Source organism: Apodemus sylvaticus, chromosome 1 (assembly GCF_947179515.1).
Source record: "Apodemus sylvaticus chromosome 1, mApoSyl1.1, whole genome shotgun sequence".
NCBI lineage: Eukaryota > Metazoa > Chordata > Mammalia > Rodentia > Muridae > Apodemus > Apodemus sylvaticus.
Window position 1 is genome coordinate 181,944,324 of NC_067472.1, and position 14,551 is coordinate 181,958,874.

General features: G+C 50.0%; 2 protein-coding genes across 2 annotated transcripts; both read left to right on the plus strand.

The window, feature by feature from the left end:
• Positions 1 to 896: 896 nt before the first annotated feature.
• On the plus strand, positions 897 to 1,840 carry Ffar1 (free fatty acid receptor 1). Its single transcript, XM_052179443.1, has one exon. It carries the CDS (start codon positions 938 to 940, stop codon positions 1,838 to 1,840), a length of 903 nt encoding a protein of 300 aa, XP_052035403.1. The 5' UTR covers positions 897 to 937.
• A 5,200-nt stretch (positions 1,841 to 7,040) lies between these two features.
• Ffar3 (free fatty acid receptor 3) lies at positions 7,041 to 8,000 on the plus strand. The gene has a single exon (XM_052179456.1). The coding sequence runs from the start codon at positions 7,041 to 7,043 to the stop codon at positions 7,998 to 8,000; it is 960 nt and encodes a 319-aa protein (XP_052035416.1).
• The last annotated feature ends 6,551 nt before the right edge of the window (positions 8,001 to 14,551 follow it).

Sequence of the window (14,551 nt, forward strand, 5' to 3'; positions counted from 1 at the left end):
TGCCTCTGTCTCTGTCTATCTCTCTGTCTCTCTGCCTCTCTGTCTCTGTCTATCTGTCTCTCTGTCTCTCTCTGCCTCTGTCTCTGTCTATCTCTCTGTCTCTCTGCCTCTCTGTCTCTGTCTATCTGTCTCTCTGTCTCTCTCTGTCTGTCTCTGTCTGTCTCTGTCTCTCTCTGTCTCTCTCTCTTCCCCTCCCTCCCTCCCTCTCTTTCTCTCTGTAGCCCTTGCTCTGGCCTCAAATCAGAGATCTTCTTGTTTCTGCCTTCCAAGTGTCACTCCGGACTTTCTCTCTTGGTAAAAACAAACAAACAACAACAACAACAACAAAAACCCCAACAACTGTGCATGTGTGTGCAGAGGCCAAAAATGTTGCCCTGGAGTTACAGATGACTGATGTGGGTGCTAGGATCCGAACTCGGGGTCCCGGAAGAGCAGCAAGCACTCTTTAACTGCCGAGTCATCCCTCGAGGCAGCCCCTGATTTCTCTGGTGAGGGCTCTCTCCCTTTGAGAGGGTACAGAAACCCTGGTCACAGAGTAGGGGTCAAGAGTGGACTCGGGGTCTCTGTCTCCCACATAGACTGGCTCTGACTTCCCTCTGCCTCTCTTTCCCCAGAGTCTCTGGGATCAGACACCGTCACCTTGGCTCCGGAACCCTCTTTCTCTTCCTGTTACACCTAGTCGTTATCTTCATCCTATGGGGGTGGTGCTGTGGTGGAACAGCTAGGGACTGAGCGCTTGGACTCCTTGGTCTTGGTCCGAGTTCTGTTGCTATCGGCCAGCTGTTTCCTTCTGTGGGCCTCGGCATTCTCGGTGGCTCCAGGACAGGCTTCTGATGTTCTTGGGGAGGAGGGACGCCAGTGTGAACTTCTTTTCTCTGCAGATGAGCTGAAGACAGTGGGCAGGAGGAACGGTGGCGACCGGCCCCCACTCGGCCCCATGGACCTGCCCCCACAGCTCTCCTTCGCCCTCTACGTCTCTGCCTTTGCGCTGGGTTTCCCGTTGAACTTGTTAGCCATCCGAGGTGCGGTGTCCCACGCAAAACTGCGACTCACACCCAGCCTGGTCTACACTCTCCATCTGGGCTGCTCTGACCTCCTACTGGCCATCACCCTGCCCCTGAAGGCTGTGGAGGCCCTGGCTTCCGGGGCCTGGCCTCTGCCGCTCCCCTTCTGCCCAGTCTTTGCCTTGGCCCATTTTGCTCCCCTCTACGCCGGCGGAGGGTTCCTGGCTGCTCTCAGCGCTGGCCGCTACCTGGGGGCTGCCTTCCCCTTCGGGTACCAAGCCATCCGGAGGCCCCGCTATTCCTGGTGTGTGTGTGTGGCTATATGGGCCCTTGTCCTCTGCCACCTGGGGCTGGCCCTTGGCTTGGAGGCTCCCGGAGGCTGGTTGGACAACACTACCAGTTCCCTGGGCATCAACGTACCTGTGAACGGCTCCCCGGTCTGTCTGGAAGCCTGGGACCCCGACTCTGCCCGCCCTGCCCGCCTCAGTTTCTCCATTCTGCTCTTCTGCCTGCCTTTGAGCATCACTGCCTTCTGCTATGTGGGCTGCCTCCGGGCCCTGGTGCACTCGGGTCTCAGCCACAAACGGAAGCTCAGGGCAGCTTGGGTGGCGGGAGGAGCCCTCCTCACACTCGTGCTCTGCCTGGGGCCCTATAATGCCTCCAATGTGGCTGGTTTCATAAACCCGGACCTAGGAGGCTCCTGGAGGAAACTGGGGCTTATCACTGGGGCCTGGAGTGTGGTCCTCAACCCACTGGTAACTGGCTACTTGGGAACAGGTCCTGGACGGGGGACAATATGTGTGACGAGGACTCAAAGAGGAACAATTCAGAAGTAGCAGCCAACTCTGGGAGCAAGGGGCACTGAGTGGAATTGGATGACTCCGACTCTGCCAGGCTGATCCACCACAACTCAGGCGGCCTGGCCCAAAGCCATTGCAGAAGTCACTCATGGGAAGGGGTACACCTGGAGAGGACAGTGTCCTTGTACGAAGAAGACAGCGGGGGACAAGTGCTGGACACAAGGGACAGTACACCTGCCTGACAAACCTTAGCTTGCGCCCAACTGCTTCTGGCCTTTTTTGTCCTAAGTGCCTGACGTAGGCTGTGCGCAGCCCTCTCCTGAGGATGAGGGGAAACTCGCTCTTGATCAAGAGGAATACCACCATCATGACCCAGTTTTGGAGAGTTTCCCTGAGATAATTTCAGAGGAACATTTCATGTCTGCCATACCACGCTATATCCACTAGGGGGCAGCACAGAACGTTCAGTTTCATTGGAAAGGGGAAAGCTGGCTTGAACCGGGGACTGAAGGGGCTTTGCGGTCTGAGCTCCATCAGAGGCAGCTGCCAGCTGTGGAGTGGAGTAGGTGGTTGCAGGTACCACTCGGGGTCTCATCCTTCAGGTTGTCTCATTTCATCATCACACAACCCTTCTGCATAGCACCTCCTCTCCTGTACGTGTGCATGTGTGCGTGTGCATGTGTGTGTGTGTGTGTTTGTGTGTGTGTGTGTGTGTGTGTTTTACTGGAGATAGAATCCAGAGCCTTCAACCTGCTTGGCAAGTGCTTAGTGGCTGATCTTTATCCCAGTTACTTCACCACCACCACCATCACACACACACACACACACACACACCACACCACACCAAACACACCCCACACCACACACACCATACCAAACACACCACACACCACACACCCCACACCACACACACCACACCAAACACCCCACACCACACACACCACACACATACACCACACACACACCATACACATACACCACACACATATACCACACACCCCACACCACACACACCACACCAAACACACCCCACACCACATACACCACACCAAACACACCACACACATACCATACACATACACCACACACATATGCCACACACCCCATACCACACACACCACACCAAACACACCCCACACCACACACACCACACCAAACACACCACACACATACCATACACATACGCCACACACATATGCCACACACATACACCACATACACATACACACACACACACACACACCACAAACACATACACCATACCACACACACACATTTTGTTTTAGCAGACAGAGTTTACTGTGTGGTCTTGAGCTCCTGGGCTCAAGTGATTCCCCTGCCTCAGTGTCCAGAGAACCTGAGACTGTTGGCACAGGGCACAGTTTCCCAGCTCACACAGACTGTTGATTTCAGCCAGTGCCTGCTGTTCAGATGGGCAGGCTATGAACCAGACTCAGTGCCCAGCAGAGGGAGCCAGCACCAATGCCATTCTGTAGCATGTTTTCCCAGGGAGCATCTTTTCAGATTTAAGCAGACACCACACACTCCTTCAGATAACTGCTCTGGGGTACAAGGCATAACTCCCAGACGAGGGGTGCCTTCCCCAAACTACAGCGTGAAGTAGCTACGGTGATGACCACCTTCATTCTGGGGATGATCAGGAAGCAACGATGAAGAGGAATGGGGTCCTTCCAAGCCAGACCCCTAAGGCGTAATGGACATTTAGGAAAGCTAGTGGTGTCAGCTGTATTGGTCATCATTTGGAGGAGGAGGAGAGGCAACAGCCCATGAAAGGGAGGGCAGAGGTGACAAACACTTGGGCATCTCTGAGAAGGCCAGGTGTCAGGATCAAGCTTGTTCTTCTCGTGAGAATAAAGCTTCTAATGATGATCAATCAGATCAACAGCTGAGTGGTCAGGGCACCTGAACTGCTTCATACAAATGATCCCTTTGGGCAAGTGGATCTCTGTGAGGTCAAAGTCATCCTGGTCTACTTAGTGAGTTCCAGGACAGCTAGGACTACACAGAGAGACCCTGTCTCAGAGAGACAGACAGACAGACAGACAGACACAGACAGACACACAGAGAGCGAGATGACCTCTTTGAGTCTTTAAATTCATTTGAATGTAGGGTTTTAGAGCAGCAGATCCGTGAGCACTACCACGCCACTACTTAGAAAAAAGACTAGCACATAGTAGGCGGTCAACAACCAGCACATAGTAGGTGCTCGGCAAGCATTTGCAGAATGCATAGATACTTTGATCTCTTGCCAAAGAAGTTCTGTGTTGCTTATCTGGTAAATACATAGAGAGACAGACCATGAAGTAATGGCTGAGGTGACTATTTAACCTATCAAGGCAGATGCTGGCCAGCTCTCCCAGCATCCCCCAGTACCCATGGCTCCTCCCAGCATCCCCCAGTACCCATGGCTCCTCCCAGCACTTCTCCGCCTGCCTGCCTCCTACCCTAACCTCCCAGGGCCTGGGCTTCCTATCCCCTAGCCTGATCCCTATATAACTCAGCCATCTGGCTATACCAGTCTCTTGGCCTCTTGACTGCGTCCTCTTTGACTGGGCCTCTTCTTTTGCTCCCCACTCCCATTCTCTCCTCCCAAGGTCCAGTTTAGTCTGCAGGCCATCCTCAGCCTGGACGCCCTCCCTCTTCTCTCTGTCTGCTTTCCCCCTTGTATCTACAATAAAAATCTTCTCCATACTTTACACAGTAGTCATGTCTTCCTCCTTTACTTTCATTTTTGCACTCACCATGAAAGCCAGAAATAATAGACATGGTCCCTGGACTGTGGGGACATCAGAGAATCTTAGTAAAAAAAAGTCCGTACAGCACCACTGCCTGCCCCATAGTGGTTAGAAACCTCTGTCCTACTGCCCTGGGGCAGCTGTTGGGGTGGGGCCGCTGTCCCCCAGTTACCTGGGCTTCCTCCCACTCAGGGAATGGGCCATGAGAGCAGAGTGATTCGCCCTGGCTTCCTCTGCTGGGTCAGGCCCCCTCACCTCCGGCTAGATCCCTTGATCTCCAACTCCCCTGGGAGACAGAGGCTCCTTTAAGCATCTATGTCTTTTTATTTAGTCTCTCACTAAACACAAGCCCCGAAGCAATAAAGACTGCTTGGTTCACAGCTGCCCCTTTAACAACGTCAGAAAATTCGTCCATGCTAAGTATACAAGGCAATCTTTAAAGAGAAATCTGCAGCCATGTATTCCGTTTTCACAGCCCTAGAAAGATCCTTTCTGCTCCTTACACCGTATCTCTCATCTCCCACCTCTCAGCCTTGACCCCCAATCACTAATCTGCTTTCTGTTTTAAAATATTTGCCTATTCTGGGCAGTTCATGCAAACGAAGCCGTGTGAGACGGAGCCTGTTATGCCTAGCTGGCTTCACTTAGCGTACGTCTTAGGGCTCGTCCCTGTGCTAAGGCTTAATTAGGTGCTTCTCACCCCTGACTATGCCGTTATTCCGATGGATGCGTCTGTCTGTGGAGGGGTCATTTCCACTCGTGAGCCAAGGTCACCAGGGCTGGGTGAAGATGACGCATGAGCCAGCGTTTGAGAATGCGCATGTGTTCAAGTCCCTTCAATAAATATTCACAGTGGAATTATTGGTATTGTGTGAATGTATGTTCGACTGTTTTGGACACAACACCGAATCGATTTCCAAAATAACTACCCCATGGTGCGTTCCCCTCAGCCAGCAACAAACGCTGTGGTGTTTCTCCATCTTTGCCAGAACTTGGTTCCCTGTTCCATAAGTTTGTGTACAAAGGGGTGTGCTATCTATTTTTTGTTTGTTTGTTTGGTTTGGTTTTTCGAGACAGGGTTTCTCTGTGTAACCCTGGCTGTCTTGGAGCTCACTCTGTAGACCAGGCTGGCCTCGAACTCAGAAATCTGCCTGCCTGTGCCTCCCAAGTGCTGGGATTAAAGGCGTGCGCCCCCCCCCCCACTGTCCGGGGCTGGGGTGTGCTGTCTTTGAAGATAAACAGAGCCAAGTGTGAACCATGTACCCCACCCCACCCCCACGATGCCTAAGAAGGGAGGGGACCTGGACAGTCACCTCACTGTCATGAGCAAAGGATGGTAGACATGAAACAGTGGTGCCCTGAGGGTCACCTGCTGTCTTAGGGTTTGCTAAAAGGTAACTGCTGTCACCATTGTCTGCGCCACCACCAGCACCTTCACCACCATCACCCCGGATCCTTGCCTGCAGCACAAGGACCCCTGCACAAAGAGGGGCAGGCTCTATTTTAAGTACTTAGCAGGTTTTATTTGAGACAGGGCTTCATTTAGCCCAGGCTAGCCTCACACTGTGTGTAGCCAGGAGCTGATGATGACCCTGAACTCCTGATCTTCCTCCTAACTTCTGGATTACAGGTATGCACTACCACCACACACACCTGCTCTATGTGCTGGGGCTGGAACGCAGGGCAAGTGTCCTACCGTCCGAGCTATCAGCCCAGTCTAAGTGCTCTTTCCACTGAGCTGCTTCCCCGGGGCAACGTGCATACTTTAATCTATGAAATTGTATTAGAAGCTCTGTTTTATAGAGTGGGAGACACAGGGTTGGACTCATTCCTTCCCAGATCACGGAGTTAGCAGGAACCAGAGCTGGCTGCAGAGCCCAGCCCTCCATTTGAACCTCCCACCTCCCACTCTGATGAGCACTAGATATGCACCCTTCTAAAGAGGGGCACAGAGACCCAAGGGAAGGAGATAAAGGCACAGCAAGATGAACGAAGGTCCTCCCTCAGGTCCGCTGAGATGCACACATCCTTGGAATTTGTCCTTTCTTTTTGCATATGGACACAGCCCTAGTAGCTAGCTCAAAGCATCTGTTGTGCAGTTCTGCAGCGAGTGACGTCATAGGCACCATCAAGTCTTTATCATTTCTGCTGGACAGCTAGCTCACTGCCCTGGTGCTGTAGGAGCCAGCCGGGTGCCGGGCGGCAGAGTACCAGTTCTCCAATACACCGGTGAGTGTGGGGTTGAGGGTTACACGCGGAGGCAGCACCTTGTGGTGTCTGGGCTGGATGAGGGACAGGAAACCGGGGAGGTAGGCAGGACCACCTGCCGGGGAGAGCCTGTGGAGATGTGGTGGTGGGGTGTAGCAGTGTAGACAACAGCCTTGCCTGATGGGTAAGAGTCGGCCTGTGAGGGAACCAGAAGACTGCCCAACTCTCCCACTAGCCTCCTATTCCTCTCTGTCTCATTAGCATTTGTGACCATGGGGACAAGCTTCTTTCCTGGTAATCACTGGCTTTTCTTTACCGTGTACCTGATGGTGTTCCTCGTGGGACTCCCCCTCAACGTGATGGCCCTGGTGGTCTTCGTGGGCAAGCTGCGCCGGCGCCCGGTGGCCGTGGACTTACTTTTGCTAAACCTGACCATTTCGGACCTGCTCCTGCTCCTCTTCCTGCCGTTTCGCATGGTGGAGGCAGCGTGTGGCATGAGATGGCTTCTGCCCTTCATTCTCTGTCCCCTCTCCGGGTTCCTTTTCTTCACCACCATTTACCTCACCTCCCTCTTCCTGACGGCCGTGAGCATCGAACGTTTTCTAAGCGTCGCCTACCCACTTTGGTACAAAACCCGGCCCCGACTGGGCCAGGCCGGTCTGGTCAGCGGCGTCTGTTGGTTCCTGGCATCAGCTAACTGTAGTGTGGTTTATGTCACTGAATACTGGGGGAACGCAACCTACAGCCAGGGGACCAATGGAACCTGCTACCTGGAATTCCGCGAGGACCAGCTGGCCGTCCTCCTGCCTGTGCGACTAGAGATGGCTGTGGTCCTTTTCATGGTGCCGTTGTGCATCACAAGTTACTGCTACAGTCGCCTGGTGTGGATCCTGAGCCGGGGGGCCAGCCGGCGCCGGCGCAAGAGGGTGATGGGGCTTCTTGCAGCCACTCTGCTGATTTTCTTCGTCTGCTTCGGCCCCTACAATATGTCCCACGTGGTGGGCTACGTCCGCAATGAGAGTCCGTCCTGGCGGAGCTACGTTCTCCTCCTCAGCACCCTCAACTCCTGTATCGACCCTCTGGTTTTCTACTTTTCGTCCTCCAAGTTCCAAGCCGACTTTCATCAGCTCCTGGGGAGGCTGATCAGAGTTTGTGTGCCTTGGACTCAGGAAGTCAGCCTGGAACTGAAGGTAAAGAACGGAGAGGAGCCATCTAAGGAGTGTCCGAGCTAGAGAAAAGAGTGGACCGGAGGAGGGGTGTGGAACTTTGGTTCGGTGCTTTGGCTGGCAGGAAGGAGTAGGCACGTGTGTGTATGCAGGTCATTCCCTAGTGCAGACAGACTAGAGTGCAGTGTGGAGACAGTGTAGAGAGAGGCTGCAGACATTGCAGTCACTCAGATTGCCCTGGGTGTGTTCATATTCGGGACTCTCCGTGTCACCCTCCTTCCTACGCTCTCATAAGCCCTGAATTCCACTCTGGAAAAAAAAATGTTGTGGAAGGGAGAGACTTCTCTAGAAGAAAGAGCATCATCCTTGGCCATCCAGCTTCAGAGTCTCTCTGGGTGGGAAGGGAGGGGATTGCCCTGGGCTGGAGTTGAGCTGGGGACTTGGGGTGTGGGTGGGGGGATGGGGTGTGAGCCACTGACTCCTCCTAGATCCGCAGAATATGAGGGGTGGGATTCCAGGGTGGGGGAACAACCTGCCTTTGTGAGAGTTTTCCAGATAGTGTTCCTACGCTTCTATAAATTCCTATCTTCTGGGATGCTTATGAACCACAGCAGGCAGTGAGAAAAATTATCCAAATAAATCCGGTACCTAGGAAAAAGAAAATAATGTTTCCTTCTCTCCTTGGCGTTTCTGGGTAGGGTATGTGGTGGATGGAAAGATGACTCACACTCCGAAGGAAGGGAATGGAACAAATGCCCAGGTGCCTGCAGACCATGGGGCTGGAGGGATAAAACTAATGATACGTATTTATTTATTTATTTATTTATTTATTTATTTATTTATTTATTTATATTTAGGGCCAGGGATGTTGCTCATTTGGTGACTGAAAATGGGCTTCAGTGTAGAAACCAATATAGCTGCTCTGTGGGTGAAAAAAGGAAAAAAGGGTGTATTCCAAACTTCCAAGGCTGTCTCCCGGGAAGGCAAGGAAATGGGACAGGGAAAAGATGCTCAGGGTTAAATGGGACCTGGAGGAAGGGACCGTGGGGGAGCTCATGCCTCAGCCAGGAGTGACCCTGAGACAGGGCACGGAGCAGGGGTCGATGCAGATGTGTGCTCTCCGATGCCCAGCAGGATGATCTACAAGGCTGCAAGAGCAGGGCTCTGAGGCTCCCACGCTCAGGCGCCTCTACCCTTTCCGCTAAGTGTCTGTTGGAGCGTCTCTCTGCTTAGACCCCACAGCCATCTTTCCAACTCCTGGCTGTGGCTCTTAGCTTTCCCGATGCTGCGACCCTTTAACACACTTCCTTGTGCTGTGATGACCCCCGACCATAAAATTATTTTGTTGGGACTCCATAACTGTAATGTGGCTACTGTTTTGAATCATAATGTAAGTAGCTGTGTTTCCCCTTGGTTAGGTGACTCCTGTAAAAACATGGGGTCCCCGCCCGCAGGTTGAGAACAGCTGCCTGAGAGTCATCTCCAAAGCGATTCCAGGCAGAGAATAGAGGTAGACACCTGTCAGGATCCTAAATCTAAGGATAGCATGGGCTACAGATTAAGACTTTGTCTCCAAATAAAATAAAGGCTGGGAATAGAGCCCCATTATGGATTCCCTGTCTAGCAATTACATGACCCTCAATTTGATCCTCAGTGTGGCTAAATAAGTAAAAATAACTCTTATTTATGTTAGTATTTCTTCTAGGCTTCACCCAACAGTTACCTGACAATGCCCAGGTACAAGCCCAGCTCGTTATAAAAGCACTGCTTGGCCTCCCTCTGTTTCTCTCTCTCTAGCCTTTCTCTCTCTCTCTCCCTCTCTGTCCCCCCTTCTCTCTCCCTGCCAGCAGCTTCTTCCCTTCTCTCTCTCTCTCTCTCTCTCTCTCTCTCTCTCTCTCTGTCCTTCTCTGACCCTCTCTTTCTGTGCCTCCACTCCCTTCTTAACCCCCCTTCTCATACCCCAAATAAGTGGCATTTTATATTAGACCTGTTGTATGTCTGGTACTCAGGGGGACGCCTCAGCCTCCAATAAGGCGCCTCCTCCTGCCACATCATTCCGTGCTTCACAAAGCATAGCAATGGCCCCAAGACCTGCCTTCGTCAACTTGAAGGTTCACAGCCTCACTGCCGCATGGACTTTGCAGTCATTGGATTGTTAAATCTCGCCATCCAAACATCAGTGATTTGGTAATCTACCCCACTGATCAGTGTGAATGGCCCCTGGTCCCAACGGAGGACTGTTGAGTTCCCAGCCACCCTCTGGTGTCCTTAAGGACGAAGGTATTCACAGTCTTCACAGCTGACCCTTCTTGATGATCCCCTGACTTAGGACCTCTTAGACCCGTAGGTGAGATTTCTCTCTTCTTGAGACAGGGCTCCTCCCTTTTCACTCAAAAATCCCAGCACTGGGTGGTCTGGTGTCTCTTGAGCACCAGCCCCCAGCCCCTAATCTAGCCTGTGCTGCATGCAGGTTCTGTTATTAGCCTAGCCTTGGGTCACCTAGCAATAGAAATAACTTTTATTCTCCCTCAGTGGATATCTCCTCTTTGCCGTTACCTCCAGACTCCAGACTCATTCTGGACTAAAAGACTTCCAAATTCACACACTAAATTTGACCCCAATAGCCCTAGATAATAACTCTAAATGGCTACTTAATGACACTCTTGAAGGAACTTTTACGACTCCTGCCAAAGATCCAGAAAAATGGAAGGTTTTCTATGGACAAGTTTTACCCTACCTTCACTCCAAACCTCTTTCTTCCTCCTCATCCCCAACTCAGGTCCTCTCTCTGATCCAGCTAGCTTACTGTCTCATTCTTGCTCTCTGCTCCTGAGCCTCTAAAAACAGATTTTGTTTCAGACTTAACTCACTCTGCCTCCCCACTGCTGCCAGCTGCTATGCCAGCGGGGAGTCTTAAACTTCTACTTCCTGGGAAAACTTTTATCTCTGATTTCTTTCCATTCTGGTTTGCACCAGCTCTAAGCCAGCTGTGCCAGGGAAAGGGCTGGATGGTTACTACATCCCTAGACAGGCAAGCAGCGGAGACTCTGCTGTATGTATGCTGGCCTCACACCTGCCTCGCCACCATTGGGACTGACCTGACATGGCAGCAGAGGCTACTGCGGTAGCAGGGAGAGCTCTCCCCACTTCCCATAATGCCCTGCCTGCACGGCAAAAACATGTCTACTTGTCTCTTTGTATGTCTAACTGTTTCTCTGCTGATACATAGTCACACTTCTGTAAATAAATGTCATTCCATTCTAGGATGTAACATGTGACTTCCACCACCTTTTGTAAGTAAGGGTAGGGGAAGAGAGGCATAGCTATAGTTTCATCACCATCTTAACTAAGTGCAATCGCATGACTGACTTTAGTTTCAGAGCCATCTTAGTTGAAGGCAGTTACATGACTGCCCACCATCTTTATTATGGGCAGTCACTGCTTCACCACCATCTTACTTTAAAACAACCTGACCTTTAAAAAAAGATCTCCAAAGACACTTTTCAGTTAGGATAAGGTTTTCATATAGTTTCTATCCCACCTTGGTAAATACTAATTTTAATATTACTTTAAAGATTTACAACATTAAAAAAGCTGAAGATCACCGCCTTAAAGCTATCTTTAGCCTTATTTTTGCTACTGTTATTAAATTACAATGTAACTTCTTGTTTGCTAGATACAATCTAGAACACGTAATTAAAAACAGACACAAACTGTCTAATTCAGATATACTTACTAGATACTAACTCTCAATCTTGTCAGAGAGCTGCTAGATATAATGTTAACTGTTTAAACTTACTATGACAAAGACTCCCAAATCCTAACAGTGACCCACAAAGGTCTGCAAGAAGATATGGGCACAGCAACAAAGGACTCTACCTGGATTGTGGTGTGATAACCACCGAGAAAGACCGTGCCATTGCCTTCCCCACTACCAGGTCTCAGCCTAAACTGTGGACAACAGAGAACGCCTGGAGAATGAATGTCTCATATTGCCTAAGACAAGGTGAGTCATTTCTCCCAGGCTCCTCCTCCACAGGAAAAGGCTTCTCATCTTCTGGGCCTGAGGGCCAGATTGCCTCCACCCAATTTGTGATGGAGACCATAGAGACCTGGGGAAACCTGTTTAGGGAGTGGACTATAGACCAGCACTGTCATTTTAATTAATATATAACATCTAGTTTATAATTTATTCTTCCAAGATTTCTGATTATGTCGACAGGTCAACTACCTGCAGCTTGACAGCTAGAAACCAAACAACTAGCTCCTTACCTCAAGGTAATCTACCACATTACCTCATTAGTCAATTTGTTAATAGGTTATGACTACCGGATCTTCTTATCAAAACGGCAGAGAGGTTTGCCTTACTCACAGACTTCATGATAAAAGATAGACAAATTTCACATGTAGGCTTTTGCAGGTGTAACCTTCCGCCACTTCCTTATCTTAGAAAACTAAGTTTGCAGTGACTGCTTCTCAGTGATTAACTCTATGTCTCATGGTAAGTAATCAAATAAAAGGTTTAAGTTATGAAGATCTAAATGAGGGCCTAGAAAGGTGTTTTAAGGTCTGTGTTTTAATCTTGAGATATAAAGGCTGAAGGACACACAAACTTAAATGGTGATAAATGATTTAAGGTGCATTGTGCTTCCTCTCACTATAACACTGTTATACTGAGACATCAAAGGTTCAAAATCCTCCCATTAACCAATGGAGTCCTAATAAATTAGCCTAACCCTAATAAAACATTCCACTATACGATCCACTTTCATAATAACAAGTTCCAATTTTAAGTTTCCTTTGCTTAACTTCTAACTATAGACTTAAAGTGTTTCTCATGCTAAATCTAGACGATCAACTAGCGCAAGGTCAAAATTTTAAGTTTCCTTTATTAGTCTTTTAAATGCAAACTTAAAAATGTTTCTCATTTTGCTAAATTAATGTACATTCAGTCTTCTAGACAGAAGAGGAAAGCCTCTCTTGCCCCCTTCTGCTCCACAAAAGGTTTTGGTCTTCCTAAAGCTTACCTTAAAGATTGTTCATGCTGTTAACAAACTTATCACTTTTGTAAACTCATAGAGCAAATAGACTCCATCTAGATAAGTACACCTGCCAATCAGTAGCTCAAGTTCCTGCCTGTTGTCTATTCCAGAGGAGAGATTCCTTCTCTGTTCTCTGGTTTTAGGACTCCCCTCACTCTAACCACCAAGACCTAAGTGTTTCATATGTATACCCAAGAAAAAGGTTTTTTATTTTCTCCCAAATCTACCTAACTTTATTTCCTGCCTCTAATGTGCATTTCAACAACTTGCCAAGCCAGGCATTTCCTCAGAGATCTACATCCAGGACAGCTCCAGAGAAGCAACCCGCAGATGCCCCAGGCTACTCTCACAGATGCTTCTACTGGGCCTGAGCCTTCCTACCAACAGATGGTTCCTCAGACCCTGGGCAGCAATGGATCAGCCAACTCTCCTAAGACTGGACCAACATCCCCACCCCAATTTTCTTAGGTTCCCAGAGACAAAACTGTCACACCAAAGTCAGTGGGAAGGTACTAACGATTATGACAACCCTATGCTGGCTTTACCATCACTTCTTTCTAGGTTCTCTTTTTTTAATTAAACTAAAATGGAGGAATTTCTTCTAGGTGAGGTGTGGCCCAACAGTTACCTAGCAACACCCAGGTAGGAGCTTGGCTTGCTATAAAACGTTTCTCTCCCCCCCCCCATTCTCTTCTCTTCCCCTCTTCCCCCCCCACTTCTCTTCTCCTCTCTTTCTCTCTCCCTCTTCTCTCTCTCTCCCTCTCCCTCTTCTCTCCCTCCTCTCTTCTCTTCTTCTCTCTCTCCCTCTTCTCTCTCTCCCTCTCTCTCTCTCCCTCTCTCTCCCTCTCCCCACTCTCTTTCCCTCTCTCTCTCTCTCTCTTTCTCTCTCTCTCTCTCTCTCTCTCTCTCTCTCTCTCTCTGTCTCTCTCTCTGCCTCTCTGGCCCCCTCTTCTCTCTCCAAATTCTCCCATTTTCCCAACTGGCCCCTTCCCTTCTTTCTCTCTCTCTTCTCTATCCTTCTCTGTCCCCTCTCTTTCTCTGCCTTTACCCTCTTCTTGGCACCTCTTGCTCCCAAATACACTTAATTTTATACTAGGCCCATCGAATGGCTGGTCCCTCAGGGGGCAATGCCTCACCCTGGGCCCGCCGCATCGTGCCACCACATTACAAAGCATATCAGCTTATTCTCTGAGAGCCACCCAGAGCACTGCTGTCCCCACCCACTGCCCTGCAGGGGACCCTCCTCCCTGCAGCCTCTTTTCCTGCTCTGTTTGCTCTTGAGCTCCAAGAAGGACTCCACCTTCCTTGTTTCAACTATTCTTCGCTTGTATGGGATATCCCTCGACAGGAAACAGATCCGTGGTTGTCATGGGCTTGGAATAGCAGAAATGGAGATACGGACAGAGGAGATGCCCCTGGGACATCATAGAGCGATGGAGAAATTCTATAACTTGCCAGAGCTAGAATGTCAAGTCCTGAGTCAAAGCCATAAGTTTAAAGTAAATGGATATTCTTGCCTCAGTAAGGTTGTGTGTGTGTGGGTGTGAAGGGAGAGTGTGGGTGAGGTGTATTTGT

Excerpts from the sequence above, each read along its gene's own strand:
- Ffar3 (XM_052179456.1), top strand. The coding sequence starts at position 7,041 with ATGGGGACAAGCTTCTTTCCTGGTAATCACTGGCTTTTCTTTACCGTG.
- Ffar1 (XM_052179443.1), top strand. The coding sequence starts at position 938 with ATGGACCTGCCCCCACAGCTCTCCTTCGCCCTCTACGTCTCTGCCTTT.